At 35.9% G+C, this 13,020-nt stretch overlaps 1 protein-coding gene across 4 annotated transcripts in view; it reads left to right on the forward strand.

Moving 5' to 3' along the window:
• The window catches only part of EPHB1 (EPH receptor B1), a 370,380-nt gene extending 359,495 nt beyond the window's left edge, over nucleotides 1-10,885 (forward strand). For all 4 annotated transcript variants that reach the window (XM_034439598.3, XM_034439597.2, XM_087872718.1 and 1 more), the window contains one exon: nucleotides 10,469-10,885. Coding sequence is in view for 2 of the 4 variants with exons in the window: in XM_034439597.2 (XP_034295488.2) it covers nucleotides 10,469-10,736 (268 nt within the window). In the remaining 2 variants the exon portion in view is untranslated. The remainder of the gene's footprint in view (nucleotides 1-10,468) is intronic.
• The last annotated feature ends 2,135 nt before the right edge of the window (nucleotides 10,886-13,020 follow it).

Consider the following 13,020-nt stretch of genomic DNA (forward strand, 5'->3'; position numbering starts at 1 on the left):
CGGATGAAAATGATGGTTAACATCAGTGCAATTCTCCATGCTAATTAGCAATGAGTGGAACTGACAGCATGAAATACAGCTCATGCCAAGAACTATGTTGCAGAAGGAGGAAGCCTGGAGATTATTTTATCTAAAATGCAAATCATGCTTTCCAAAGACAATCAGGAAGGTGAATGGGAGTCGTCTCCAAAAGCACAATAATAATCTGTAAATGTTATTATAGGCAAACTCATAGGTTATTAGTTTAGAACATATGCATTTTTATAGTGTGGGTTGAAACAGTAAATCATTGTGACGAAGGAATAAAAACTGTTCAGCATTAATGGGAAGAATAGATTATTTTGTGAGCCTTGTTTCCTGAGGTAGCCTCCAAAATTGGCACGTAATGAGATATTGTGATGATGTGGAATTTATTGGGTTCTATCCTTTTTACTTTATTTGTAGGCAAAATGCATAACTGGAATATGTGTGTGTAAGTCTGGGCTAAACAATATGTAGTAATACCACTTGCTTATTCTACTTATATTCTATACACATGTTTACTAAGAAATGTTTCCATGATGTTCTCTAGTGTTCTTAGTTTACCATGTTTTGTGCTATTTCAGATAGGTCTGGTCTGCCATTTTCCTTATTTCCGTTCTCCTTTCTAGATGTAAAGTTGTTAATAAAGAGATTAGGCAATAATTTGTTGGTCAGTAGAAATTTTACCAGCATACATAATCAGTTATGTAAGTAAATATAATGTTAAAAAAAACTTTATTCAAATCATCACTATAGACCTTTATTAATCTATGAACCTCTTGTACTAGTCAATAAGGTAACTATTCAGACTGGAACCTTACAGACTTTTAAAAGTTTGTAATTGCCTGAAGAGAGAAAGAACATGTAAAGGAAGCTTTATCATGTATAAACTTTGGACGAGCTATGCTATTTAAAATACTAATTCCTTCCTTAGTAATCTTTTCCTCAGTGTGATAAATCAAGTATAAAAATAAAAAAATTGCTTATCTACTAAAGCAAAATCATTATATTTTTTGCCTTCAGCATCCTCAGTAATGGATTTTGAGGGCTCTAGAAGCTGTAGAAACATTTAATGATCAAGGATGATCTAAAGTAAAGAAGGGACTTTTTAATATGTTTATTTTTTATTCATATTTTTCTAGATGGATATAGGTCACATTTGCTGAAAGTGAGGGAAAAAGGTGTCTCCACAGTATATGTCAGTCTGGAAGTCCTTGTAGTTGTGATTCTAAGGTTTTTATTTTCCCTTCCTAGTTTTTACCCTTTTTTTTAATTGTCTTGCTTTTAATGTTCTTAGTTAATGCCTTTAATGTTTTGACTTATGCTTTTTAGAAGGCTTATCTCATTCATGTGGGTTTTTGTTTCCTTCATGATCTATAGAAATATTGGCTTATATTTCAATTTCTCCCCTCTATAACTTTTCTTTAGTGGTTCCAGGGAATATTAAAGGCAATTTAATGTTCTTCCAATACATATTTGTGGCATGAAATATTTAATGGTTTTTTCTAAAACATAATGTTTATATTAACTGCAAAATTTACTTATTTGGCAAAATTAGCAAGTTTTGCCAGAAAACAAAACAGTGAGCGAGATGAGTGAGATCTTGGAGATCTTGGTGATCGTGAAGTATATATTTTGATCAGTTCTGTGTACTTTAAGCCTATGTGCATGCAAATATTTTCCTAGGCTGAGACTGAATGTTGCCAAGGGATTCGAGCCTTCTCAGGTTCCCTAACTGTTTCTGGCTGTGGGGCACATTTTGAATTTAGTGAGCAGGACTCCAATTCTCACAATGACTACCATGAGATCCATGATCAGTTTCAAAGCACTGATTTATTACAATGCAACATGCCACCCTCTCTTCTCTCCTGAGCCTGCAGGATACACCCTATTACCCCTGCTTAATTTTGTTCTTTTCTTGGGCAGGTGGGCATATTTCCAACTGACAGATGGGCTACAGCCCATGTTAGGTTTGATTTTAAGGAAAGTTTATGGGACCCCGGAGACCTTTGGAAATAAAGATGATGTTGGTAACCCACGCTTTGCTTTGTACTGCACCACTCTCCCATTTGTTTTAATTGATTTTTCTAATGGAAAAAATTAGGAGGGGTATAAATCCTGGCAGGCATCAAAGGAATCAAAGTACCGAAACACCCCCAGGCATCATTGGAATTCTAAAGCTTATACCCTAAGTAGAAGGCAAGACTCAAATTGTAGAGAAGAGCTATAGCCTGCCACTGTAATCCTGCTGTCCTACTTGCTAAGATATTTGGTTTATCCTGATTATGATAATTTTCAAGGAGCTTGTATAGTTTTCTTTTGAATGGACCACCACGTCTATCACTTGAGAATTGAACCTCATATATGGTGCAAAACATGCCCGTGTCCAATGTGCAGTCTGTGCTCAAATCAATGCTAGCTCATTATAATCAATAAAAAAACATTTACTCTCTGCAACCTGAAGAAGCTGGCTTTTGCATTGTGCTTCTGGGTTAGGAGTGCTTTCCCCTCATCTACCATAGACACTGATTGCCTCCACATTCCTGCTCCTCAGTCTAGTTTTCTATTCATTTATCTGGCACAATGAGCTAATTTCTGATCTGAAATTATTGAGGACAAAGAAAGGAAAAAGCAAGTTTGTACCAGAAATGGTTTGCAGTTGAGTAGGTATGTTATGGTATTCTGATGTAGGTATTTAAGGAAATTGTGGTCTTGTTTTTTTCATTCCATTGCTTAAAAACTTTTTGGACCTCTGCATAGACTCCCTGATTCATCTTCCTTTTGAAAATAATTGAATTAACCATCTGCTAAATATATAGTCAGCTCCTCTCTAAAATGTCATCATTCAGTACAGCAAAACCATAAAGGAATCTGAAGCCACGCTGAGGGTTATGTTACATCTATATAAATTTCCTTTGGTGTCTGACATCTGTGTTTATAGCCTTGATTGTGGATTCCCCCTTTCAAATACTTCTGAAAATTAACAAGCTTTGTCTTGTACATAGCAGGAGTGCACTGTTAACAGTCTGTTTTAACTTTTAACTGCATGAAGGTCTCCTTCCGTTCAAGGAATCAAAACCCCATTTGAGATAATTGTGGCTGACAAACTATCATCCCTGTTCCTATGAATCTGTCCTTTGTTGACAACTGGGAGTCCCCAGGGAGAAGACATTATTAGGACAACTATCCAGGACAGTGGCTGTCCCCCTTCCCCCTCTCCTCTCTTTCAGCTAATGTTTCTTTCTTACCATGCCTCCATATGCAGAGACACATTTTCAGTCTCTATTGCCTGTGTTTCTATTTTTCCACTGTAATTTATTGCAGGAAAGAAACCATGTTGACTTTATACTGGTGTGTAACATCTGTGCCTTGTTTGCCAAGTTTTTGTTCCATGAAATTTGAAGCAGGAATTGCTTGATGTCCTACGGTAGTTGTTACATGATATGTTAACCACACTTTTTGCTTTCATTGGGTAATTTACTGACAAATAAATTGTAATAAGGTGGACTTTATCACTATTGGTATCAACAAGGAATATTTTTAAGAATATCAGAATAATTTATCATGTGTGCATATTAAATGCAATAGATTCTCACATGCACATATACATCAACACACATACATTCTTCTTTATGTTACAGAGACCTTATTTTGCAAATGTATCATTCATTTTCAGTCAGATTTTTTTTCTATATTTATATGTGGCTTTTGAATATCCCCCCCCCATCATCAACCATTCATTGGGCTTTCCTTCCTTCCTTCCTTCCTTCCTTCCTTCCTTCCTTCCTTCCTTCCTTCCTTCCTTCCTTCCTTCCTTCCTTCCTTCCTCTATATGCTCCATTAATTTACTGACGTTTAAACAAACCTCTTCAACTACCATCTACAACTTTCATCTAGGTTTCAATAGATTCCCAATCTTTGCAGGACATAAGCAAAGCATTCTTAGAAAAATTGCTGCCACACAACAATAAAGGACTGTCTCAATTTTTTATCTATCTATCTATCTATCTATCTATCTATCTATCTATCTATCTATCTATCATCTATCTGTCATCTATCTATCTATCTATCTATCTCTATTTAAAGTGTCACTCAACTCATCAAAGATGACTCTGGGTGGCTTACAAACATTAAAAAGTATAACACATTAAAATAATAAAACAAAAAATAACAATAATATATACAATTAAAAGATGGGAAAGAGCAGAACACAAAAATATGGGCAAAGGTATTTTCTAATCCAATAGTCCAGAATGGTGCATCCTCACTGGGACCCCAGACTAACTGGCAAAGCCAGGGCTTCAGACCTAAAAAGATGGGTGCAGATCTCTCAGGGGTGGTGGGTGTGGGTGGTGGTGGTAATGATGTTCCAAAGGGCAGGAGCCATGGCAGAAAAGGCTCTTCTCCTGGATCCCATCAGCTGAAAAGCCTTGACTGAGCCACATGGCTCCTCTGTCAGCATGGACAGGAAGACCAATCTCATTGGGATGAGATGGTTCTTCAGATAACAGAATAACAGAGTTGGAAGGGACCTTGGAGGTCTTCTGGTCCAACCCCGTGCTCAAGCATGAAACCCTATACAAATAATTGTCCAATCTCTTAAAAATCTCCAGTGTTGGAGCACCCATAACTTCTGAAGACGAGTATGCCATGAAGGGCTTTAAAAGTGATAAGCATCCTGGAAGCAGACCAGCAGCCAATGCAGCTCATGGGACGGGTTTGACATGGGCCACCCTAGGGGCCCCAAGAACTGCCCATGCCACTGCATTCTGCACTAGTTGTAGCTTCCAAATATTCTTCAAGAGTAGCCCTGTGTAGATAGTGTAGCCCTGCATTGCAATAGTGAAGTTGTGAAAACACTAGAGCTTGATCATTAGGGACTCCCAATCCAAGAAAGACAACTAGCGTAAAACACAGAATTGTGCAAAGGCTCTCCTAGCCAAGCTTTTTGAGCAGGAGTAGTGAATCCAGGAGAACTCCCAAATTGTGCGCCAGGTCTTTTTGCGGTAGTGTAACCCCATCCAGAATTAGTGACGTTAAACTTCTAAATCTTGAAACTCCAGGTACCCAGAGCCATTTGTTCTTGCCAGGGTTAAGTCAAAACATATCCCCTCTCCAGACCCCCATAGTCTCCAGGCACTGGGAGAGGGCAGCAACAGCATCGCTTTCCATGGGTAGAAATATAGAGTTGAATTTGTCAATTTACCAAAAAACAAATTAAATTACTTTCTCTTTCACTAACCTCTCATGTGCACTCTATCACCATTGTTTATCTTTGTCCCTTATCTCTGAGTTTCTAATCTCTGTCTCTTTTGTATTACACTTAAGTACTAAAGACACTTAACTGGAGCTCTCTGTTTGAGAGTTTTCTGTTCTGGTCTTGGGTCTGTAATTCTCTCATCTAGTTATGAATTGTAATTCACTATCTTTCCATTGGGGTACTTTCTTATATCCAAAAACAATTGTGTCCTTTTTCTCTCTCTCTCTGAAGCTATATAATACTATCCTAGTATCAATTGTAAAAAAAAAAACATTGTAAAAAATATACTCTATTTCTATTGAAAACTCAGTACCTTCATTATCTTACCTTCATTAATATCTTACCTTCATTAATATGTCCTTACTGATTGCTGGTATTTTTCCGCCCAAATTATTTTGATTTGTTAGAAATACATATGACTTTGCTTCTAGGAATTTAAGATAGGAAACATAGCACTTCTCATTTCCAGGTTTTCCCCACAGCAGCAACAACTTTGTACTATTCAGGAGGTTGTATTAAGATACAGTAACAGAGCCAAATCACCCAGTGAGCTTCTGTGGCAGAAGTTGGACTTGAATCTGGTTTTTCCACTCTTAACCAAGGCTTTCATCACTCTATCACACTGGTTTGCTCTACAATTGATCCACCAGGAGGGAAGGGGCTAAATTTGTTCTCTGAAACATCTGTGAAAATTTTCTTTAATGTCTGTTTCCAGAACACTCAGACGATGCTGGTTTTCTTTCTTCTTCAAACACCTTTTCAAAATCCATTTTCAGTTAAGCCTTTGGTACAGTGATTTGTTCCTTATATCCACTGTGACAAAGGCTAAAACGTGTTTTATCTCTGTTTCTCTGTCTCCTTGTGTCAGATTTCTAATCTCGGGATGTTTAGAGTAGCAACTGGACCTCACACACTTGATGAACTTTGATGATTACAATGATCTATCACTGTAATGAATAGAAATTTTGATCAGATTCTTTTGTGAAGATTAGCTGTAATTAGCCCATCTGGTAATGCCCAGTAAGATCAAGCATGGCAAGTGCATTCCGGGTCCCCTCAATTAAATAATATCAACTGTTGGGATCTAGGAAGCATGCCTTATTTGTCACAGGACCTTTCCTCTGGATTAGTATCCCCCTAGAGATCCATATGGTTCTGTCGTAATGATCTGAAACTCTTTGAAAGCCTGGCTATTCTCCCAGACTTTGGGGTAGGACGGCTGCTGAGCCCCTGCAGATTGTCTTGTTGGTAAGATTGGTTTCTGTACTGTTCTGGATATCTATAATCTGTTTTTTAATTTGTATTGTTCTTGGTTTCAAAGTGAAAGTTGCCAAAGGCATTTGGAGTTGCCTGGCCTCTAAAATAAATAAAATAAAATAAAACATAAAGATCAACCTAATACTGCTAAGGGACCAGAGGCAAATGTAACCCCCTTGTAGTATTACACCTGAGTATACTTGGATACCTTTCATTTTATTGAAGAAAAATAGTGCCAATAGTTAACGTTTTTTAATGAGGAAAAGTTAAAAAAAAATATGTCCTTACTTGTAAGACTAATGCCTAATGTCTTTATGCATCTCAGATTCTTAATAAAACTTATAACTTCAGAGTTTCCAGGTGTATGCAGGTCCCATCACACATTTTTACGAGTAGATAATTAGGATTGTAATCCCATAAATGGATTCAAAAGTAACTCATTAACTACATGTACAGTACTTCTCTTCCCAATAAATATGTGAATTGGATATTTAGTTTATTAAAATATAAGGTACATAAAATTGAACTGAATGTTTCTTTATTTTCATTTCTTCATGTAATACTTCTATAGATTCTCTGATCTTCTTTATTTCCTGCTCCTAAAATATAGAAATAAATCACATTGATTTCAGCTGAACTTTAATTTATTTTTAATATCCTTAAGATAGTAATATTGTCTGCTTAACCTTGGTTTGTGTGTGTGTGTATTATATCAGATAATTTTTACTTCTATTTCCTTCTTCTGTCTGATTTTCTATGTCTGGTCTTAACCCTTCATTCATTCATTCATTCATTCTTTTTTTTTTTTTTTTTGCTGGTGAATTCAAAATTACTAAATAAAAGTTTCAGCATAATTGTATTGCTAGCCTATTTATTGAAGACTAGTCAAGGAGGCAATGTTTTCTTCAATCGGCCAATTACTTCACTATTTAACATGTAACTTTATTTTTTTTAGTACAATTGCGTATTAAAAGCATATTTGCTTTCCACCCACAACCTAAGACCCACTCACCAATTTACCATGGGATAAAATAATGGTATTTTGTTGCTCGGTTGCACTTCTGTTTTATAATAAGAGTGACAAGCTTTCTCTATATTTCTCTTTTCATTATTAAGTACTGCTAGTTTCTACTACAAATTGATGTTATGCCATTTCTCACTTTAAGATTTAGCCCATGGAGGAGAGCACTCAACATATATTGTTCCAACATTCTGGCATAATTCCTCTCCTAGAAGGCTATGTTCTACTTGGATAGACTGTTGGATCACTTTAGACTTATCTAAAGTGACTGACAGAGGAGTCTTTCTTAATACCTAGCTCTAAATTTGTCAGATTGAACTGGAGAGCTTGCAAACAAAATATCAACTCTATCATTCAGCTGTGGCCATTCCCTAAAGCCAGCTGTTAATGAAATGGGAATCATAATCTACAGTAGTATGTGTTTCACAACCTCTCCTGTCCATATTTTCTTTTATCCCCATCTCAACTCAATCAGGTAGCAAAAATAAATTTACATCCCAGTAAGCAGATTGGTGGACAGTATTTACATTAGTGAATATTAAGTGGCATGTCATGGGTGTCTTCTTTCGGTTACTGTCCTTTGGGGAAGTAGATATTCTTTCATCCCCATGTACAAATATAGACCAGATTTTAAATCCTGACTGCAGAGTTTCTAAACATTTTGTTATTTATCTTTAAGACCCAGTCTGAGTTTGATGTTAAGAAATGAAACAAAAGTTTTGCAGAGCTTTTGTTAAATATAGGCAGTCTGAGCAATTTGTGACAGAATTGCAAAAAAGGGAAGAAGTCAACCTTTGGACAGAAGTTATTACTGCCACAACATTAAGGAAGTCCTATTTTATTAAACTTATGACTCATGCAGGCATCGGGGCAATTCTTCTGTTATTAACTTTCCTACCTTAAAGGCATAGATCTCAGCAAATATGTCCAAGAGCTAGAGCTATTCTTGATCTTAAAATGGAGGCTACAGTTAATTACCTCAGCCCAGCATATTACAAGGGTTAATCAATGAAAACTATAGTGTTCCAAAACAGACAGGAAGGAAGGAAGGAAGGAAAGGAAGGAAGGAAGGAAGGAAGGAAGGAAGGAAGGAAGGAAGGAAGGAAGGAAGGAAGGAAGGAAGATGCAGGTAGTCCTTGACTTGCAACAGTTCATTTAATGACCATTCAAAGTTAAAATAGGACTGAAAAATGTGACTTATTACCATTTTTCACAGTTATAACCTTTGCAGCATCTCCATGATCATTTGATCAAAATTCAGATCTTGGCAACTGGTTCATATTTATGACTATTGCTGTGTCTCAGGTTCATATTTTGCATATTAAGCAAAGTCAATGGGGAAGCCAGATTCACTTAACAACCAGGTTACTAACCTATCAACTGCAGTGATTCACTTAACAACTATGGCAAGAAAGATCGTAAAATGGGGCAAAATTTACTTAGCAAATGTTTCATTAACAACAAAAACGTTGGGCTCAATTGTGGTTGTAAATCAAGGATTACCTATAATGACAAAGTTTATACCTTTCCCCAATTTTCTAATAAATAGATATGAAGTGTAGCCAAGAAACAGCTATATAGTGTCTGCAATAATATACAATCTTCCTAGATTGCTCTAATAGTGCATTCAAGGGAGATGTATGTGGGTTAAAGTAAGGATGACCTAAATAACTTAATTTTTTTGTTTCAAGTAGAATAGATAATGAAGTTGAAAATAGGGAGAGACTGAATTAATGTAAACAGAAACTGTCAAGGGATGAGGTTTTCCTCTAACCTGAGATACCAGATGTTGACACTTAATCTTTCCTAGGCAATGAAGAAAATTGTACAAAATTTAGTTTGAGTTTGCTTTTAGGAGATTTGGATTAGGGGATATCTAATTCTTTAGTGGTCCTCAGAAGAGTCACCATTCATGTTGCTCAATCAAAATGAAAAGATAGCTTGAGTAACTATATATACTGGATGATGATTTAGATTTAGGGTCATTTAAATGTAAACATTTAAAATGTAGCTATGCAGGGATATATTAAGGTTTAAATAGTTTATGTTCTGAATCTCTTGTTCCACTAATGAGTATGTTAACTAATAATATTAATTTTGGATGATATTATCTACTAATTAGAAATCGAAGAATAACAGACCATTATTCAAATAGTTTTGAATTTCCTATATAGTTCTATTATAACATTTCCAGGCCTATTAATATATTTTAAAAGTTATCCTAAAATTTTGATATTTATTATATAGCTGAATTCATATATTACTGGGCATAGATAAATAATGGAATTCAGTATCATCAGTTGTGGTAATGATCATTGTTTTAAAAGGAGACCAGACTGAATAATGCAGGATAGGGGTATTGATGGCACACAGTGTCTTCTGAATCAGAAGTCTCTGCAAGGGAGAAATATCAGAAAGGTCAGGATGGCAAGCGTAACTGAGACCAAAGCCCTGCTCCTTTTTCATGTGTGCCATATGCATTGCAAGCATGTAAGCAAGCAATTGAGCATTGATTGCCTGCTCCCCCGCCATCTTGGCTTTTTTGACTCTTATAACCCATGGACTCACCCTTCTGAATGCCTTTACATGAGAGAAAGGAAATACCAGTCTCTTAGGATGCCACTTTTTGCAAAGGCTTATATTTTTTTTAGAACAAGCTTTTTCTTAAGGAAAAAAAAAAGTTCTATTGTTCAAATGAAATATGCTAGTTAGTGAATGCATTCATGCTTAACATAATTATTATGAAAATGTTCCTCCTTTTGTAGACTAGTAGAATTTAAATCTTTTCTTCTGTTTTCTTCTATTAGCCTCCAAAAAGTGGATAAATAAGTGATGATTTATACAGCATGGATAGTCTTTGCAACTTACTTGATATCTTTATTTTATTTTCTTCTTTTTTTAAAATTTAGGGATCTTTTTATGCCTTTATTTGATGTCAGAAGTATATGGAAAGATGCCAGTCCAGACAGTCAAGCTTACCACTGCAGTCCCCTACTCCATTTCCATTGGCAAGGTAGCCACAATGCTCTGCAAATGAGCTGTGATCTCCTGGAGATGCTGTCAGGCTCTTGTGTCAAGGACATGCTCTGGCCTGAAGAACAAAGACAACAGGAGCCAACCTCCAGTCACATGCACTGTTCCAGCCAAAAGAGATCCTGTCATGTACATAGTCTATGAGATATCTGTAAAGGATTGCATCCCCTTGTACATTTCCCCCTTTCTCTTTCAACTCATTGATTGTGTCAAAATTGTCCACGTTTGTAATAGTAACTTTCAAAACTATTGTACTAAAAATAAAATTGCACTCAATAAAAAAACACACGAAAGAATCTTAAGTGTATTTTTAACAGCAATTGCTAAAAACAAAAAGAGGATAATGATTGTCTGTTAAAACTATATACATTTAGAAATTATTATTGCTCAACTTCAATGGAACGCCAAGACTGTTTTCCATAGGATGCAACTTTCTTACTTACTGCTTGCACCTGAATAATATTTAAAAATAAATAATTTTGGATCATTCTATTTCTAATATTATTAATACAACAGATAAGAAAAGGGAGGTGTCTGAAGCACATGGGTTATATTCTTCCGGATGCTAAGAAATAAAGGATTTTAGGAGTTGGCTGACTGGATTTAATTAGATAGAATATTTCTAGAGTTTTAACGTGTGTGTGTGTGTGTGTGTGTGTGTGTGTGTATGCATACCCACACTTTTCTAATTGCAGAGCCATCTAATAATAGGATGGTTATTTGCCAGATTTTTTCTGCTATAGTTCAGGGTTAGTAATGAATGCATTAATTCATATGCAGGCGAAGGGGGAAAAAAATAGGCTGATCTCAGGATTGGTGTTAAAACAAGATGCTGTTTTTTCCTATCACTAATGCTAACTTTTAGACATGAATCTAGCTCATGTTTGCAGAACTGCATCAAGGAATTTCTCTTGCCTCTTTTTTTTAAAACTAATATGTCACTGCTAACATTGGCATTTATAAAAGATGATACAGTGTTCCTGTTCAAAGAGCTGGAAGAAACTATGGTAGGTTTTGGGCTAGTGCCTCTGTTATGGACCTGTCTGTACCAGAATCCTCCTGAAGTTGTGACTCATGCCTTGATCACCATTCAGCTGGACTACAGGTAGTCCTCGACTTACAATAGTTCATTTAGTGACCGTTACAATGGCACAGAAAAAAGTGACTTATTACCATTTTTCACAGTTAAAACCATTACAGCATCCCCGCAGTCATGTGATCAAAATTCAGATGCTTGGCAACTGCTTCATATTTATGATCATTGCTGTGTCCCAAGGCCATGTGATCACCTTTTGTGACCTTCTGACCAGCAAAGTCAATGGGGAAACCAGATTGACTTAACAACCAGGTTTCTAATTTATCAACTGCAGTGCATTTAACAAAAGTGGCAAGAAAGGTCGTAAAGTGGGAGAAAACTCATTTAATGACATTAACATATGTCTCACTTAACCACAGAAATTTTGGGCTCCATTGTGGTTGTAAGTCAAGGACTATCTGTACTGTAGTATGCTCTATATAAACTGACTTTGGAATAGAAGTTGTAACTGGTGAATAATGCAGTTGGATTGATGGCAGGACAACCTGGCCAGTGTAAAAAAGCATCTAATTTAAAGACATTGCATTGCATTGGTTATCGGTAGGTTTCCAGCCCAATTGATAGTGGTTCTACAAAGCCTTATATGATTCAACACTAGGATGCATCTGGTAACTGCTTGCCAGAGTCAAATTTTCTTGAGTCAAGTGAACAAATGAAGACTTATTGGGTATCCCCACCACCACCATTTTTCTTGGAGGATATGAATGACTATTTTTGTTTAATAGCCTCCATTTTATAGAATTCTCTCCCCTTAATAGGTACACATAGCTGCAGTCAACCTTTCTTTTCATACATAAGTGAAAATAGTCCTATTCAGCCAGGCCTTTGACCCAACCTGATTGGGAAACCATTATATAAAAGTACTGAAAAATGATGGACTGGATTTACTTTACTTTTTATTGTGTATTGTAATTTCTTATGTTGTATGCTGCCCAGGGTCTATTAGTCTTGGGACAGGCTATAAATGTTATTCAGTAAATAATAAATAATCAGTTATATTAAGAAGACAGCAACAGCTTCTTTCTAACATCTGCCAGAGTAGAAGCCCTTTGGGAAGGTTTATCAGATTCAAATTAAATTTTGAACTGGAGTTCATAGAGTCATAATACTCATTGGTAAAGATTATGGGACAAAAATGTTCATATTCTAAGACAGGATCATGAAATAATAATATCCCTACTCAATAACCAGATCAGTTGCTAATGTAGTTATTGTTGATCCAAATTTATTACATTATAGATTTCTATATAGACTTTGCTTCTCTGGATGGCTGTTTAGAAAGAATAGTATGTACAAATGTATTCTAGTATAAAATGTTTTTAAAACTGAAAT

The sequence above is a fragment of the Pantherophis guttatus genome, chromosome 6 (genome assembly GCF_059756535.1).
Source record: "Pantherophis guttatus breed Tessera chromosome 6, ASM5975653v1, whole genome shotgun sequence".
NCBI lineage: Eukaryota > Metazoa > Chordata > Lepidosauria > Squamata > Colubridae > Pantherophis > Pantherophis guttatus.